The sequence below is a fragment of the Salminus brasiliensis genome, chromosome 7 (assembly GCF_030463535.1).
Source record: "Salminus brasiliensis chromosome 7, fSalBra1.hap2, whole genome shotgun sequence".
NCBI classification, from domain to species: Eukaryota; Metazoa; Chordata; class Actinopteri; order Characiformes; family Bryconidae; genus Salminus; species Salminus brasiliensis.
In genome coordinates this window covers 11,920,367-11,937,660 of record NC_132884.1, presented here as the reverse complement: position 1 = coordinate 11,937,660, position 17,294 = coordinate 11,920,367, and the positions used below count along the sequence as shown (strand labels likewise).

The window sequence follows — 17,294 nt, the reverse complement described above, 5'->3', positions numbered from 1 at the left end:
AGGTAATTTTCATATTTTCATGCAAATGCTTTCATGCTTTTTGAAAAGTAGGTTCTTGTATGTAATTTCATTTTGTGTGTCATCACACTCCACACCTTGCTCTACCTGACTAGGTGGCATCTTTCCAGTAAATTTAGGATTTTGGGCAATACATTTTCAGGTGCATGTTCTCGAGAAATGAAATTAATGCTAGATCATTCTTCATGAATTCAAAATAATTCCAGAATTACATTTCATTATAATTAACAATTCACATTTAATTACAATCTTACAATCATATTTTAATGACCCAAATGATTGCAATCAGATAGAAAATATTGAGCAATACATTTATATAGACTATACTACCTAAGGTAGGACATATTCCAGCAGACTAAGAACCCTATAGCTTCTAAGAGATGCTTTCCCCTAGGCAGGATAAAAACAAAAAAAGGCATTCTGAGGTTCAATAAAAAAAAATATTTCAACCAAAAATATACAAACAAAATTATGCTACAGGCTACGGCAAGAGGTATGTCACTAGCACATAAAAATAGTCCTTGAGCAAAAACACTGATGTGGCCCACTGTAAAAGGCTTCAAATATAAGAACATGATATTAGGAGACCTGATTTAATACAGCATCATTAATGTGGTTAGAGTCATGTATAGATGGAAGGTTAAGTACAGAAAATAAGTGTTTATAGGTAAAAACATCTTTTGTAACTAATCAAACATAAAAGTAAATATTCATCAATCTTTTTTTTTTTTGGTCATTTGTTTTTTTTGGGGGGTTTTTTTGGATAAGCCTCAACCATGTCTCCAACTGTAATTAGGAACTGCCAGCTAAATCAAATTTCAAAACGTGCACTCAAACCATGGGCTCCTGATGCTCACAACACAGTGGAAGATAATGAAATTATTTTTTAACTTCCAATTTCTACAGTGCAGCTGGTTAATACGCGGATGAATATATCATGCTTTGGGGTTGCATTTTCACCAGGGGCAGTGGAAATACTGCACGGGTGGAGTAAAGAATGGGTTCAGCAAAATACCAGAAAAGGCTAAAGCTGTAAAGAATATGGCTTCTATATCAGGGTAATGATCCTAAATATTCCCAAATCCACCATGGGCTACCTGAAGAGACATAAACTGAGGCCCCTGACCTAAACATCATAGAACATTTGTGAATCGACTTTAAACAAACTGTGTTGCACACAAAGAATATTTGACAACTTAAGGTTTCCACACAGATGAGTGAGGGGGAAAAGAACAGAAAAACATTTATCTGGCCACAAAAAAAGTAAGCAAGCAGACTCTGATGTGCCCTTTTGCACTGGCTACATTGATGCTTTTTATTCTTATTTTTAAATTAGCTGTGCATTAGGTTTTGTTCAAATATTTTTTTGTTTTTGTTTTATTAGCTACAAAATCTGTTTTCCCAAAGGTGCCCAAACGTAGGAATATAAGATTGTATATTGGAAATGACTTAACGTCCTTTTAAAGTATGGAGTAGCCTCAGATTATTTTAGTACACTATGTCTATATGAATCTATGGATACACACATATGCACACAAGCAAAAACATGCATTATTTAAAACTAAATGTCAGCAGATGAGGTTACTCTTAAATCTTGGATATTATCAGCAGTAATCATTAGTAGGAAGTAAATACACACCCATATACTCACCCCACCCTCTCATGCACACATTTAAAACCTTAACTCAACTCACTCAACAAGTGAATCCCCATATACATATATACATAGAGACGCCTACAGATCAGTTGGCAGTGGTACCACACACAGTATCTATAACAGTTTTTGCAGTTGTATATTTTGGCTTTATTAATACTGTAGGCAAGCTAAGAAAAGAGGTGACAGTAACTAGTTACAGATGCATTTATACTTTGCTGAGTATTTTCAGGTAAGACTTTTACTTTTACTTTTTCAGATTCCACCTTTTACCCAATAACATTTTAACAAACAGTCCCAAATAACCTTTAGCTACTTTGTTGTTAGAAGCTGTATTTCAATCATTTAAGTATTTAGGTGTTTTTTGATCTGGTATCTACTAATTTTCAGAGCTATATTTCAGAGCTACTTGAGTCATTATGAAGGAAGTCACAATGTTTTACTCTACTGTACGCACTTCTGGCTATGAATGTGTTCCTATGTGTCAGGGCAAGAAGATACTGCAGTGAGAGAGAATGAGGAAAAAGAATGAGGAAAGAAAGTAAACATAAAAACAAAGTAGAGAAAAGACGGAGACCAGTGAACGCTGAGGCTCTCAGGTCCGTTTAGGTTCCAGTCTAAATGAGAGTTGTGACAGGGTCCTCTGGTTGTCAATCACAGAAAGTTGACGCACATAGTTGCGAACTTCCTGCAGATTCTTACTGGCTGGAGATGCCTCAACATCTGAAAAGAGAAAAACTAATTTCAACTATTTCAACCAGGTTAGTTATTTTTCAACTCAGACAATTTAGCCAGTTAAGCAACAAAAAAACAACAAACAAATGCAACTTGTGTGCATATTACTGGTTAAATTTACCTCATGTATCTCTGATTTAATATTAATATTAGTTTCAAATAATAGTTAATACACATAAAGTATTTGAATAAAATAGTTTTCACATGACTGGAGTATCAACTTACTGAAGGGTTGATTCCTGCAGTGTCTCACTGCCCGGATCGTATTAGCAATCAAACGCTAAGCAAAGTAATGGAAAAAGGTCATGAGAAAATGAACACAGATTACACTTTATTGTCTCTTCATCTCCAACAACACTGTTCACATGATCACAGAACAATAATAGTCTAACAGTCATATGTTTTTGGCCATGTTGTGCAGCTGTCAGGTTTTCAGCAATCGACAATCCCACGTTGAACTGATATACATCATGACCATGAACCTTTATCTATAGCTAAGGCTTCCGCAACTCAATGTGTTGTAATTTCCATTGTTAAATAATCTAAATAATCAATATCTTAATTGAATTATTCTCACCATTTTTTCAAAGTTCACCAGTCCATCAACAAATGTCTTGTTGCCCTCATGAGTGAAAGTCATGTCTGTGAAGTGAGGTGAGAGGTGAACAAGAGTTGTTTTGCAATGATCTTGCAATGATAACATTTTGTTACTTAAACTAAATTACCTCGGCACTGTCTGTATATCTTCAGTTTATTAAAGTCAGTGTTTTGTTGCATATTTTCAATGTTCACAATTTTTGCATGTTAAGTTGAATGACATGTTAGAAAATCACTTCTCTTGGATTTAGCCTTACCTTTAATAAGGAGGGGCATAAAGGGAATGATTGGTGGTTCCATCTTAGCCACAGTGAGGCGGTACATGCGGTGGTTTCTGGATGGATCCTGAGTGGACAAAACAACGACGCATGCCATCTTAAACACTTAGTGAGGGTATGCAGATAAAAAAACCCAAAAAAAACCATTAGTAGTTCTATTAAAATGATTATTGACAAACTTAAAAAAAAACATACCAGTAAACTTTCAAATTCTGCATAGAACTTCTTAAATTTACTAGGTAGCTTCTGCAAACAAAACAAAAAAGAAAGATTTAGTATTTGTTTATAGGTTTTTCAGGAATACATTCAGTTATTTAGCTGCCTCCAGATGTCGAGGAAAAGATTATTTTAGTAGGCTATGTTAAATTCAGAATAACTAAAAATTACCCAGCGCATTCAAGCATTGTTTATTTAAAAAAAGCATTAAAACATTTGCACTTCTTTAAATATAGCATTTTAAACTTAGAACATTAAGTATAATGTTATACTTACCTCCCATGTCTGACCGAGTCGACTGACAGCTGGATTACACATGCCCATAATGATGGCAAAAAAGGAGTTTAGGTTCCTAAACTCTCTGCAGCTGAAGGAATATTCATATAAAATGCTTTTTATGTCTGATCAAAGACGTAAGAACATTATGCCAAATGGCTTTCAGGGGTAAATGCTGTACTGGCAATGAATTAAGTTATCAATGAGTCTAAGTGAATATGGTATTTATATATGTCTGTGCATTTTGCTTACTGTGCAGCAATCTTGATGAACTTCTTAAGCAGCTGCACTCGTTTGCTGAGTGTGCCACACAAGCTGACCTCAGTCACCACCCAGAGCTGCACTTGGTTAAAGCGCTTCAGGAACAGCTCCAAGTTAGCAGTGCAGCGACGGTACGCCTGCCGCCCAAATATGTGATATACCAGATCATACTGCAGGAGACACACCCACAAAAACAGTTATTTTTCTAAATGAATGATTAAAATGCTGATTTCTAAATTTGGGATGCCTTGGGCTATCAAGAGTGATGGCTCACACTGTGTGGTCACTCTCAAGTCCTGATGTTGTCACTGTTATTACCAAACATTTTGTTTGGATTTATATACACTTGCCTATAGTCAGATCTAAAAAACACAGAAACCTGCAAGTGTATTATATATTTTTTGGATGTAAGTCCATAGGACTGTTTCATAATAATATATATATATTTTTTTTAAGATTTAGATTTAAAATGATTGTGATGGTATACAACAATTCACAACATATGTGGGTGATGAAGATTATGAATACTATTATAACATGATTGTCAAGATCACTTCAGACTTTTGGAATGTATTTTAGGTTGTCTCAGACATTCTGCATTTCCTGCTGTGGGACAGTTTTGTCCGAAATGTGGAACACTGAAAAATCTATGTTAAATGGTCATCCTAATGCATGTAATTAAAATGTTTAAAGTTGGTAACACTTAAGGCTAAATGTGCATTCCTATGTTTAGCAATTTTACCATTCACAATATTAAAATGAGAAATTAACAACACCACACAAACAACAGACAACCTTAAGTACAGTTGCAAAAAACATAAGTGAAACCATTGGAGTTACATGGATTTCTGTATTGATTACTAATAAAATGCTGTCTGTTCATTCTCTTAGTCACTATTATAGATAAAGACAATCTAACAAATGACACAAACAGTTGTACTGCTCATGTGTTTTATTGAACACACTGGGAAAATATCCTCAGTGCAGGTTAGAAAAAGTTAGTGAATCCTTGAATTTAACAACCTGTAAATAACCATTGTTGTTGTACAATCCATGCTCCTTCACACATTTTTGCCTTTACAATGGTCCTTCATTAGGCAAATCCCACTGTTCTACTTTTTGAAACAAATTTTCCAATGTGGGACAATATGTACATTTTATATATTTTATATTTGATTATACCTCACAAACACAAAAATATCATTACTGATTTATTGATTTATAAGTAAGAAATCTAATCTATGATTGGAGATTTGAGTCATCATAGTTGTGTTTACCCATAATTTTGTTGACTTTAACAGGTTTGAGTAAGACTTGCAAGAAATAGAACGTAGGCCCAAATTAAGACAATTCACTTTACCGTTTGGATACATTTTTAACCTTTTAAGTATGTATTTTTGCAGAGTGAACACTGATCAGTTTTAAACCATTCAATAAATGGTAAACCGTCAATCTGACAATTACAAATGCTATCTGGGTTTATTAACAAAACGTATAAACCAGTTAAAACCAATGACAAAATTCTTTCCTCAGTTACAAAGCCCCACATAATCTTCCTTCCTACTTGCCTGATCTATTCCTACCTGATCCAAACCAACTTGCATTCTCAGGTCTTCCCCTCTTGGATTGCTAAATCTCTCACTAGCCAATGTATATGGATATGGCACTCAGGCTTTCTCTAGTGTGGTTCCCTGACCTTGGAACTCTGGATCAGCACTCATTATAAATTCAGCAATCATCAAGAATACACATGTACAGGGTGAAATAAGTATTGAACCTAGAAATCAAACTATGTATGTAAGATGTCAGATACAAGTAAATGTAAGTAACCATAGATGTAAATGTAAGTAACCATAGATAAGTAAGTAGTAATTAAAGTAAGTAATGTGCACTAATGAAAAATAACACCGGGAAAAAGTATTGAACACGCTTACTGAAATGTATTTAATAATGAATTTAATTTTAGTTCCTTCCATAGATTTTCAATTGGATTCAGGTCAGGTGATTGGCTGGGCCATTCTAGCAGCTTTATAGCAGCTTTATTTTATTTCTCTGAAACCAACTGAGAGTTTCCTTGGCTGTGTGTTTGGGATCATTGACTTGCTTAGATGTCCATCCTCGTTTCACCTTCACCATCCTGGCAGATGGCAGCAGATTTTTAACAAGAATGTCTCAAAACATTTGTTCATTCATGCTTCCTTTAATTATATGAAGCCTGTCAGTGCCTCCTTCACTGTTGGTATGGAGTTTTTAGGGTGATATGCAGTGCCTTTTGATCTCCAGACATAGTGTATATTATGGCATCCAAAGAGTTCAATTTTGTTCTTATCTGACCAGACTATATTCTCCCAGTATTTCACAGGCTTGTCTAAATGTTGTTGAGCAAACTTTAAATGCGCTTCAACATGCTTTTTCTTTAGCTATGGAGTCTTACATGGTGAGCGTGCATACAGGCCATGGCAGATGAGTGAATTATTTATTGTTTTCTTTTAAACAATTGTACCTGCTGATCCTGATTTCTGTAGCTCTCCACATGTGGTCTTAGACAACTCTTCTGATAATTATTTTCACTCCTCAAGAGGTTTTAATCTACAGCCATGGGGAAGTACAGGGAGTCATCTTGGATGATAAAAGATTTATTGATGATGGTTTCAGTCTACTGAGATCAGGGTACAAACAGGTCAGGGCCTAGCTGAATCTAATACCAAATAAACATTGCGTCAAAAAAAAGTGTCAATTTTGCTTATTTGCTCTCAGGTATGCAGCAAGTGAGCATGCCACCACACTAAATGCATGCTGCATCCTGTACCAGCAGAATATATGCTGGCAGCTCCTCTGCATACACATTCTCATAATGCTCTTCTACCTCCCTCCTTTGCAAAAAATAATCTCCCAGACTTCTCCTTACTAAACAGAGTCATAAGAAATTTAAACAGCTGCCTTATTTCTTCTAAACTATAAATATTGACTAAGCTTCATAACAAACTACACTAGCTAGTGAGCAGGGATGGATCAAAAAGGACCAGGAAATGCAAAAATAAGCTCCTCCATGCTCCACTGGAACGTTTGAATACTAAAATAATTTCATACATTGAAGCGTGGACAACCAGCTATAGTGTTGTACATGACATTGAGCAGAGGCATTCTTCATGTGCTGGATAGTGTGCATCATGGGGCTTTGAGATTCAACAAATTATTACATTTTGTATTAAAAAAATAATCGGTCTTTCCTGGGTGCATATTGTCTCATTTTTGGTAAACGTCTTGGTAAATCATTCTTGGTAAACGTCCTGTTTATTTGTCTTCTGTTTTAAATGTGAAGCATGGAAATCTACATTCTCTCAATGTGTCTCTCAATGTGTTTTCTGCACCTTTTGCCTTTTGACAAAATGAACTTTTGATTTTGATTCAAAGTAGTGTTTCATTGAAGTTTTAAGATAACTTCAACTACGTCCAGATTGTCACTTTTTTGTTTTATGTAAGTCTTTTTTTTCATTAGTGTAAATTATTTGTTGTAATAGTTTTGCTGCCATTCTTGAGCTATAGACCTATGAAGACGTTCTTCCATTTATTGTGTAAATGATTAATTCATGAACTTTCTGGGTATTTCTATGAAACATATTCAAGAATGCCCCCTGTCAAGAAAGAGGGAGGAAGGGGAAAAAATGGGACAAACTGCCATGTACATGCCCCTTAGCTGTTTCCTGAAAGTAATATTTATGTTGTACCAGATTATTTAGCACTCAAAAACACAGAGCAGTAGCGGAAGTCATTGTTTATGATGGGCATTTGTATGCTAGTAAGGACTTGTAATGCCAGTAAGACAACTGTGTATTTGTAACTTATACCTCATGCACACAGCTGAAAAGTTCCCAGTCATATAGGGTCATCTGAAAGGCGAGGTCTTTAGAACTCATGAGTTCAAAACTGGACATGGAACCTGTGGAAGGACCTTCTTGCTCTGGAAAAGGACTCTGTACAGACACAGACAAATAAACAGACACACTTTAATATACTCACAATATCAAACTTCTTGTACATACACACATTAAGACAGGACAGGATCAACAAATTATTAGCCCCTGGGTGCAAACACATAGGGGACCCCTATGTAGGTATTAGGTGTTTTAGTGGTGTAGGTATTTGTGTGGAACATTTAATGTTAATTCTAACAGCAAGGCTTTCTACCATTAAAGCACCTCTTACTATAGCACTGGTTGTTCAGATAAAATGTGATTCAATATCATATCTTAAGACAGTCCATTTTTTCCTGGCTTTCTTTTTTAGCAAATTCAGTCACAACATCGGTCTCTGATTAGCTTAGATTTAACAGCCACTAGTGACATGCTCTTACTTCTGTTGTAGAATGCAATCCTAAACTCTATTAGGATTTTTCAGATTGATTTAAAGTCAGATACAGCCGGAACACTATCAGTTTGTCGGAACGCTATCAGTTTGTAAAGATAAAAGATTTATCTTCAAATTACACAGAAGTAAGATATGGAGTTCCGCAAGGCTCTATTTTAGGACCACTATTATTTACATTATACATGTTACCACTGGGCTCAGTTAAAAGCAGACATGACGTTAATTTCCATTTTTATGCAGATGACACACAGCTCTATATATCATCCAAACCTGATGATAAATTTAGATAGAAAATGGAGGACTGTGTAAAGGATATAAAACTCTGGATGTCACATAACATCCTTCTTCTTAACAGTGACAAAACTGAGGTTCTCCAAAAGACACTAGAAATAAACCATCAGACTTGGCTGCTGATGAAAAATCTTGGTGTCATATTCGACGATTCCTTATCTCTACAGGACACAGAAAAGCTAGTACACGCTTTACGCTTTAATGGAGCATTACCTCAAGGCTAGATTACTGTAATGCCCTTTGTCAGGTTGTTCCAGCAGGAACCTCAATAAACTTCAGCTGGTTCAAAATGCTGCAGCCAGGGTCCTTACTAAAACTAGAAAATTTGACCATATCAGTCCAGTTCTTTCAGTACTTCATTGGCTCCCAGTTAAATTCCGTATTGAATACAAAATTCTTCTATTAACATATAAAGCCCTACATGGCCGCGCTCCTGAGTACCTGCGGGATCTTATTACATATTACGAACCATAAAGATTACTTAGATCTCAGAGTGCTGGCTTCTTAGTAGTTCCCAAAATTCAGAAAACCTCAGCAGGGGGAAGAACCTTTTCTTATAAAGCCCCCAACTCTGGAATAACCTTCCAGATAATGTCTGGGACTGTTTAGTTTAGCTTTTGGAAATTAATGTTTCCCCTTAGCTAGATTGCAGGTCCAGGGGACTTTAGACCTCCCCTTAGAAAGATTGCAGGTCCAGGGGTTTGTGGACACAGGGAATTGTAACACACTGAGATGCTGGAGCTGTCGTCTCACTGCTTGCTCACGATCACTCACGTTTGTGGATGCTGGAGCAGATGGACGCTAGCATTTCAGGACGCTCCCGTGTCTGTGTTACCTTCTGGCTCTTTCCTTTTAATTAGGCTGTTATAGTCAGACCTGCCTGAGTCATCAGAGACACTATGATACTGCTCAATATTTTCAGTGTTCTCTCAGAACTAATTTTTCTTTTTATCTTCTCTGAGTAAATGCCCACCCAGCCCGACCTGCTGGAAAATTGCCCGCTGAGGTCCCCTCTACCTGCGTCAGACCAGCTGCCACCTACCAGTCCAACCATTAGGCCCCTTACTCACCACCACCCATACCAGACCAGCGGCACACCCTCCTACCGCTGCTACCTGTTTAATGACCATGTTAAAACCTAAATGGACTATCTGCCACTTTTAATATCACCACTATTAACTATCTACACCATGATTAGTTTATTATGATTATGATCAGAGCAGGGCAACAGTATAGATGGTTTAGTAACTTTTAGTAATAATGTTTAAACAGTTCTGACCCGAGGAGGATGAGTCCCCCTTGTGAGTCTTGGTTCTTCCCGAGGTTTCTTCCTCCACCTCTGAGGGAGTTTTTCCTTGCCACTGTCGCCGTTGGCTTGCTTAACGGGGGTTTTTGATCCTTCATGTCTTACATTATTTATTTTTTTTGTCTCTGTCTTTTACTAATTACTAATTATTTAAAGCTGCTTTGTGACGACAACAGTTGTAAAAAGCGCTATACAACTAAATTTGACTTGACTTGACAGTATCAAACCACATGTGAGCTGCTAGAGTTGTTACCCTCAGGTAAAAAGCTGCCATTATTGGTACTGCTGGTCTTGTTAAAGCTTGCTACTAGCTGTGTTGTGTTACATTGTGTGTGGCTAGCATCATCTATAGCCTGACCATTCCCGACTGGTCCTTTAATGGGTTGCTATACAAAAACGTCTTTATTGATGGTACATAGCAGTGCTTCCCTATCCTTTTCTTTTCCTTTTTGCTTACTGCTCCCACTTATTTTCTTTGCTTCCATTATTATTAACAAACAACTTTAGTCAACAAAGACCTGTACTCAACATCATAATTATCTTAGACCCACCTACTTCCATATTTTACCAATAATATTGCTTTATTTACTGTCAGTTAATGCACATTTGTTTTCTAATCGGCCAAGTTTTTATATTTTGTTGCTTGCATAGGACTCTGGGCATGTTCCCATTAAAACCCATGGAATAATCCTGGCCTGAATTCAAAATATTTTGTTGCTTGTTTATCTTACCAGTGAGTCAAGTTGTTCTCTTGTACAGACAACCAGTCGCCCATTTACTCCTAGTGACTGGAACACCGACACATCATTGGGCTTCAAAATCTGCTTTTCTTCAGAGAAACAAAAGCAAGAACCCATCAATTTACTCGTGTTTTGAAGTTTAGTATGACTGTATGACTGTGAAATATGACTTAAATGTGACAAATTTAAAATGATGAATTTCCCACAAAAAGTTATAAAGTAACAAATTACTTGCACTTTATTACATGGCTTATTTGCACAGGGCTAGTAAACAACAAACAAACATTACAGTGTCTACCAGAAAATAACCAATATTTTAGACCTAAACTGCCCGTAACAAACTATTCATAAATAAAACTGTTAAATACACTGTTTGCAAGAAAACGTCTATCTTAACCCATGTCACGCCCGCGCCGCCGCACCTGCCCCAGGGGCGGTCCCGGGACGCAGCTCACAGGTGATCATGAACTCCCTATCACGGTCATGTCACGGACTCTAATGTTGAAAAGGACTTTTATGTTGACAGTCATGTTTTGTTCTTGCTTCACTGTTGAGTTGCTTTCCTGTGTTTGACTTCACGTTCTGTTGATGTGTTTTACCTGTGGGCTGGTGTATTTAAGGAGGGCTAGCGCAAGCAGCCAGGGCCGAGAATTGACTTTAGTTGACTTTTGTTAACTCTCAGTAGCTCTGGTTATCTCAGGTCAACACTGGGTTGGATCTGGTGTCTCGTAGTGCTGGCATTATCCGTTGGGCTCTCCAACGGCCTCTGCTAATGTCAGCTAAACCTCCTCTGTCTAGGGACTCAAGTGTGGCTGCCGAACCGCTACTGCCTGCTCACCTTCGGTCATAGAGCACCGTAAGGAGTATCAGGGCCTTGTTCATGGGAGTGCGCTGAACTCTCCTCGCTTCGGTCGTGAAGCTCTCGTCAAGGAAGTCAGCTCTGGTGCGCGCTCTAGTTATCGCCTGTGCTCTGGTAAGCTAGCTCCGTCGTTGTATCGGTTCTGTCGTTTGGGTTCGGCAGCGGATCCCTCAGCTCCGGAGGTCCAGTAAGTCTCAGAAGCGCCTGACCCGCGCTGTCTTTCTGTTTCACGTTTTCCCCAGGCACTACCTGTAGGTTTAGGTTTTCGGTATCGTTCTGGCTCAGCTCTGGCATGCTAAGCCTAGCCCTCGTCCCTCACCAGCCACAGGTGTGCTCTTTTGTTTGCCCAGTTTGGTTGTCCCGTTTGTCTTTTTTTTATCATTAACCCTGTTAATCCGTTGCTGCTTTTTCCTTGTTTCCTGCCCTGTTTGAGTTAATAAACTCTCTCGCTTTGGTCCATCCCCTGCGAGTGTTCTCCCTCATTGTCTGACCCAGTGGATCATGACAGAATTCTCAGCTGAATACCCCCGAACAGCGGGGATGGATGCCAGAGATCTAGCTGCTCGCGCCCAAGGACAAGTCTTGGGGCAGCAGCACCACTCTCTACAGAGTGTTTCTAAAGCCGTTGGTCGCCTGAGGCACCAACAGGCGAACCAACGGCAGCTAGTCGCCCAACTAGTGGGTGACATCCAAGGGCGCATGAATCTAGCACAGACTTCGTTGGAGCCTGCTAGTCTTCCCTGCCAAGTCACTAGTCTGTATCCAATGGACATTCCGGATACGTATTCAGGCGATCCAGAGCTTTGCGAGGGGTTCTTGTTTCAGTGCTCTGTGTATTTATATAGTCAAGGAACCAGCACTGACCAGGCAAAGGTCGCCTTTCTTGTATCCCGTCTTGCTGGAGAGGCTCTGGATTGGGCCATTGCCACCTGGGAGGAGCTTAGCATGGAGCCCTTCTTGGAGTACCTGAAGCACTTCAAGGCGGTGTTTCAGCGTCCTCAAGGGGGGCTCACGCCGGGCGACCTGTTGCTGTGGCTGGAGCAGGGCAGCAGGTCGGTAGCCTACTTTGCGCTGGAGTTCCGCTCCTTAGCTGCGCGTAGTGGGTGGAGTCACGCCGTGCTTGCTGCCCAGTTCTGCAACGGGCTTGCCCCCCGTTTGCAGCAGCAGTTGGCGTGCCGAGATGAGTCACTTGAGCTGGATGAGCTCATAACGCTCGCCATCAGGCTCGACCTGCTCCCAGGTCGCCCTACCCCCACCGAGTCACAGAGAGCTGGGGGTTTAGCTGCCAGGCCTGGAAGGCAGACCGGTCCGGTTATTCAGCGCTGGGGTGGGTTTACGGGTCCAGAGTCGTTGGTGTCGTCATCTGCGGTACCTGGTGCACAACAGGTGGAAATTATTGGCAATTACCAAGACACACCTAATAAAGGATTGGTTCTGCAGGTGGGGACCACAGACCACTTCTCAGTACCTATGCTTTCTGGCTGATGTTTTGATCACTTTTGAGTGTTGATGGTGCTTTCACACTCATGGTAGCATGAGACAGACTCTACAACCCACACAAGAGGCACAGGTAGTGCAGCTCATCCAGGACGGCACATCAATGCGAGCTGTGGCAAGAAGGTTTGCGGTGTCTGTCAGCGTAGTGTCCAGAGGCTGGAGACGCTACCAGGAGACAGGCCAGTACACCAGGAGATGCGGAGGAGGCCGTAGGACGGCAACAACCCAGCAGCAGGACCGCTACCTCCACCTTTATGCAAGGAGGAACAGGAGGAGCACTGCCAGAGCCCTGCAAAATGACCTCCAGCAGGCCACAAATGTGCATGTGTCTGCACAAACGATTAGAAACCGACTCCATGAGGATGGTATGATGGCCTGACATCCACAGATGGGGGTTGTGCTCACAGCCCAACACCGTGCAGGACGGTTGGCATTTGCAAGAGAACACCAGGATTGGCAAATTCGCCACTGGCGCCCTGTGCTCTTCACAGATGAAAGCAGGTTCACACTGAGCACATGTGACAGATGTGACAGAGTCTGGAGACGCCATGGAGAGCGATCTGCTGCTTGCAACATCCTTCAGCATGACCGGTTTGGCAGTGGGTCAGTAATGGTGTGGGGTGGCATTTCTTTGGAGGGCCGCACAGCCCTCCATGTGCTGGCCAGAGGTAGCCTGACTGCCATTAGGTACCGAGATGAGATTCTCAGACCCCTTGTGAGACCATATGCTGGTGCGGTTGGCCCTGGGTTCCTCCTAATGCAGGACAATGCTAGACCTCATGTGGCTGGAGTGTGTCAGCAGTTCCTGCAAGATGAAGGAATTGAAGCTATAGACTGGCCCGCCCATTCCCCAGACCTGAATCCGATTGAGCACATCTGGGACATCATGTCTCGCTCCATCCACCAACGTCACGTTGCACCACAGACTGTCCAGAAGTTGGCGGATGCTTTAGTCCAGGTCTGGGAGGAGATCCCTCAGGAGACCATCCGCCACCTCATCAGGAGCATGCCCAGGCGTTGTAGGGAGGTCATACAGGCACGTGGAGGCCACACACAAAACTGAGCCTCATTTTGACTTGTTTTAAGGACATTACATCAAAGTTGGATCAGCCTGTAGTGTTTTTCCACTTTGTATGTGACTCCAAATCCAGGCCTCCATTGGTTAATAAATTTGATTTCCATTGATGATTTTTGTTGTCAGAACATTCAACTTTGTATAGAACAAAGTATTCAATGAGAATATTTCATTCATTCAGATCTAGGATGTGTTATTTGAGTGTTCCCTTTTTGAGCACTGTACTTTTATACAGAGATACTGTATTACATGTTATAAGAAGTTTCTTATTGTAGTTGTTTTGCATAAAAATACCTCCTGAGGCGCTGAGGCTGATCAGAAGTAGCTCCTCAGTGGATCCCAGTTTGTCAGCCATGGCTGCTGTCACCTCTCTCCCAGTTGCCAGCACAGGGACTCGGATGGTGGTATATGTGTGATCAGTACAGTATACTTTCAGGAGTACTAAACAAATATACATATGCACATACAATACAATAAGCAAAAGCAAAAATGAGAGACAAAACAGGACATAAAAGGATAATCCTAAACATATATCTGCATTATTCATAAACATACTCACTGTCATCAAAGTTCCTTATTGGTTGTTTCTTTGCAAGCCTCTCTTCTCCTGAGCTAAACTGTCGAAGGAGGACTTTGTGCTAAATGTAATATTGTAAAACAGAAGTGAAACATAATTACAAAAGATAGATGGATAATTTCAAGTTACTAGGCATGTAAAACACAATGGAAACACACCTTTTTCTGAGATGTCCGAGCATCGTCAGGGCTTAGAGAAATATAAAAAAAGATATTACTGGATACTTTAGTTCTGACCAAAACACAGATTTATATATACTGTATAATCATACACATTTCCATACTTACAACTGTCTGATGATTTTCTCCAGTTCTGTAAGTAGTTCCTTCAGTGGCCGTAAAACTCTGACATCATTTGATACATACCCATACAGCTCCTGTATGTACACATTCACAGACACACAGAAAAATATTTTAAGCATGCTCTCCTATAGTGGTGGAGCCATCTAAGTATTGGCTACATCACCTGTTGGTTGCCATCTGTTAGCTGAGAGAACAGTCAGTTAGCATTGCCTGTTCTGTGTGCGGTCAACTGTCCAATGAGATCTTTGAGCAAAGCACCCAATTCCCATTTGCTCCCTGGTTGCTGAAGTCCACCACTCTGACTGTGTGTGGTCACCTTCTCAAATGCGTTCGCTGCCATGGATGGATTACAGTTGGCAATATGTATTGTAGCAGTTAGTATTTTCTTGACATCTCCCAAACACAGGCATGTCTAGCAGAGACTGCCAGATAATGAAGTGTGATTCATTACTCCATGTATTTACACGGTTTCAATGACTGTTTTAACAACTGCATTAAATACTTGGCATGTATATGGTAATATCTGACTCAGTTAATGTGCTGACATTGCTTTCAGGGGCCAAATTATTTGTATATGTTACATGCTTCAGCACTCTGCATTCTTTAAGCTTTTGTGACCGTCCACTGAATTAACTGAATAAGAGGGGGTTTACTTCAGTAATTAATTAAAATTTTAATATATAATAATATTAAATTTGTAAAGCACATATGTTTGGTTTTCAGTAGACGCTTTGAACCGTTGAAGGAGTGTGAGAATGCTATTCTTCCACAGATTGTTCAACAACTGTGTATTTTTGCATGGTCAACCTTGAGAAAGCTGAGTGCAGTGTCATCCTCCAGAAGGTGGTGGGCTTGCAGGGTGGCCCATCGCAGAGCCAGGTTCAGTGCACGTCTTTTACTAGCCACAACATACTCCAAACGCTCTTGCTCTGAACCCTGAGATGCCTGAGAATGGTAGGTGGACACATGCTAAGGAAAACACATACAGACTGTCTGCAAGCAAAGGGCTCACTACGCAATGAAGTTTAAATATTGACTATATTCAGAACTAGTGCAAGAAAGATCATCAATCGTGTAGTTGCCAAAAACAGCTTTGAACAGCTAACTTTTGGAGAAGTAATAATTTAGAAAACTTGGTTGAACTTGGTTGTGATTGTGGGCAGGATATTGGGACAGAAGCGCTGGGCATAGCTGGCTATTTGGCATGAAGACACAGTGCATGAGAACAAAATCATCCAGAGCAGGATCTGTGAGGGAAAGCCAGTACAACAGTCAGATCCTTCAAACAAAAAAAATCATTTAGTTAATCAACAAAATCTTTGTACACCGCCATCAAATCTATGTTGCTTACTTAAGGTAAGAACTAATAACCTGGGTCAGAGAAATTAATGTCCAAACGCATTGTCTCCAGCAAATGTTCTAGAATCTTCTCTGGGGTTCCTGACATCACAGTGTACCTATACACCAAATACACACTGATTAATAGATTGGTAGATGAAGGATGCCAAACAGAAAAATAAATAAACTATAGCTGAAAATGTGTTTATTAATTTATTGGCAGATGTATACTTGAAGTGGGCAGGAACATTTCCATGAGTGGAGTGGCGGAGACTCTTCTGAAGCACCAATACATCTTTATCATGTTCCTTAAGGCGTACAGTGTTTGCCTCCACATCCTAGTTGCACATTAAAATGCATTTAGACGATCATTGAGACAGCATGAAAGAAAAACTTGTAAAACGTGTATTGCACCCTGAGTATGCGGTTAAAGTCTTCTTTATCCACTCGTAGGAAGTGACAGTTGTCCTCTCTCAGTACAATGGAGGCGGCACGTGGAGCATCATTGACCAGAGCTAACTTGCCAAAGTCATCACCTTCATGCAGGGTGCAGACCACCCCCTACAGATAAAGAACAAAAATACTGAAGAGTTAGTGCTGAAGAGGTAATGGATCAGTAACAACAGTTAGTCAGTGTAATTAAGCTATAGGATATTCTCACCTTGCCGTAAATCACAACATTTACAGAACCCTTTTGGATGATGTACCAGGAGGTGCCTTCTTCACCCTGATTAAACACTAGATTTCAAACACACACGTGCGCACACACACACACACACACACACACACACACACACACACACGCACACATATACATAATAAGATAGACAACCAAGAAGATAACTAATGTAGAACATATTTAAAAATTCTATGAGAACTTGTATTTTTTACCATGATCCAGTATCA

The 17,294-nt window shown here is 40.0% G+C and overlaps 1 protein-coding gene across 5 annotated transcripts in view; it reads right to left on the bottom strand.

Annotated features, from left to right (window-relative positions):
• Positions 1–231: 231 nt before the first annotated feature.
• The window catches only part of rapgef4b (Rap guanine nucleotide exchange factor 4b), a 75,914-nt gene continuing 58,851 nt past the window's right edge, over positions 232–17,294 (bottom strand). For 2 of the 5 annotated variants that reach the window (XM_072683882.1, XM_072683884.1), the window contains 19 exons: positions 17,050–17,126; positions 16,803–16,949; positions 16,620–16,726; positions 16,422–16,507; positions 16,219–16,297; positions 15,858–16,008; positions 15,036–15,124; positions 14,907–14,937; positions 14,731–14,809; positions 14,466–14,612; positions 10,732–10,829; positions 7,884–8,009; positions 4,027–4,205; positions 3,775–3,865; positions 3,478–3,528; positions 3,262–3,349; positions 2,985–3,049; positions 2,633–2,687; positions 232–2,395 (listed from right to left, as the gene is read on the bottom strand). In XM_072683882.1, the coding sequence (XP_072539983.1) occupies positions 2,268–2,395; positions 2,633–2,687; positions 2,985–3,049; positions 3,262–3,349; positions 3,478–3,528; positions 3,775–3,865; positions 4,027–4,205; positions 7,884–8,009; positions 10,732–10,829; positions 14,466–14,612; positions 14,731–14,809; positions 14,907–14,937; positions 15,036–15,124; positions 15,858–16,008; positions 16,219–16,297; positions 16,422–16,507; positions 16,620–16,726; positions 16,803–16,949; positions 17,050–17,126 (1,874 nt within the window). In that variant the 3' untranslated portion in view covers positions 232–2,267. Of the gene's footprint in view, positions 2,396–2,632; positions 2,688–2,984; positions 3,050–3,261; positions 3,350–3,477; positions 3,529–3,774; positions 3,866–4,026; positions 4,206–7,883; positions 8,010–10,731; positions 10,830–14,465; positions 14,613–14,730; positions 14,810–14,906; positions 14,938–15,035; positions 15,125–15,171; positions 16,009–16,215; positions 16,298–16,401; positions 16,508–16,619; positions 16,727–16,802; positions 16,950–17,049; positions 17,127–17,294 lie in introns of those variants that run through there. The other 3 variants (XR_011979942.1, XM_072683885.1, XM_072683886.1) reach the window with 3 other exon arrangements.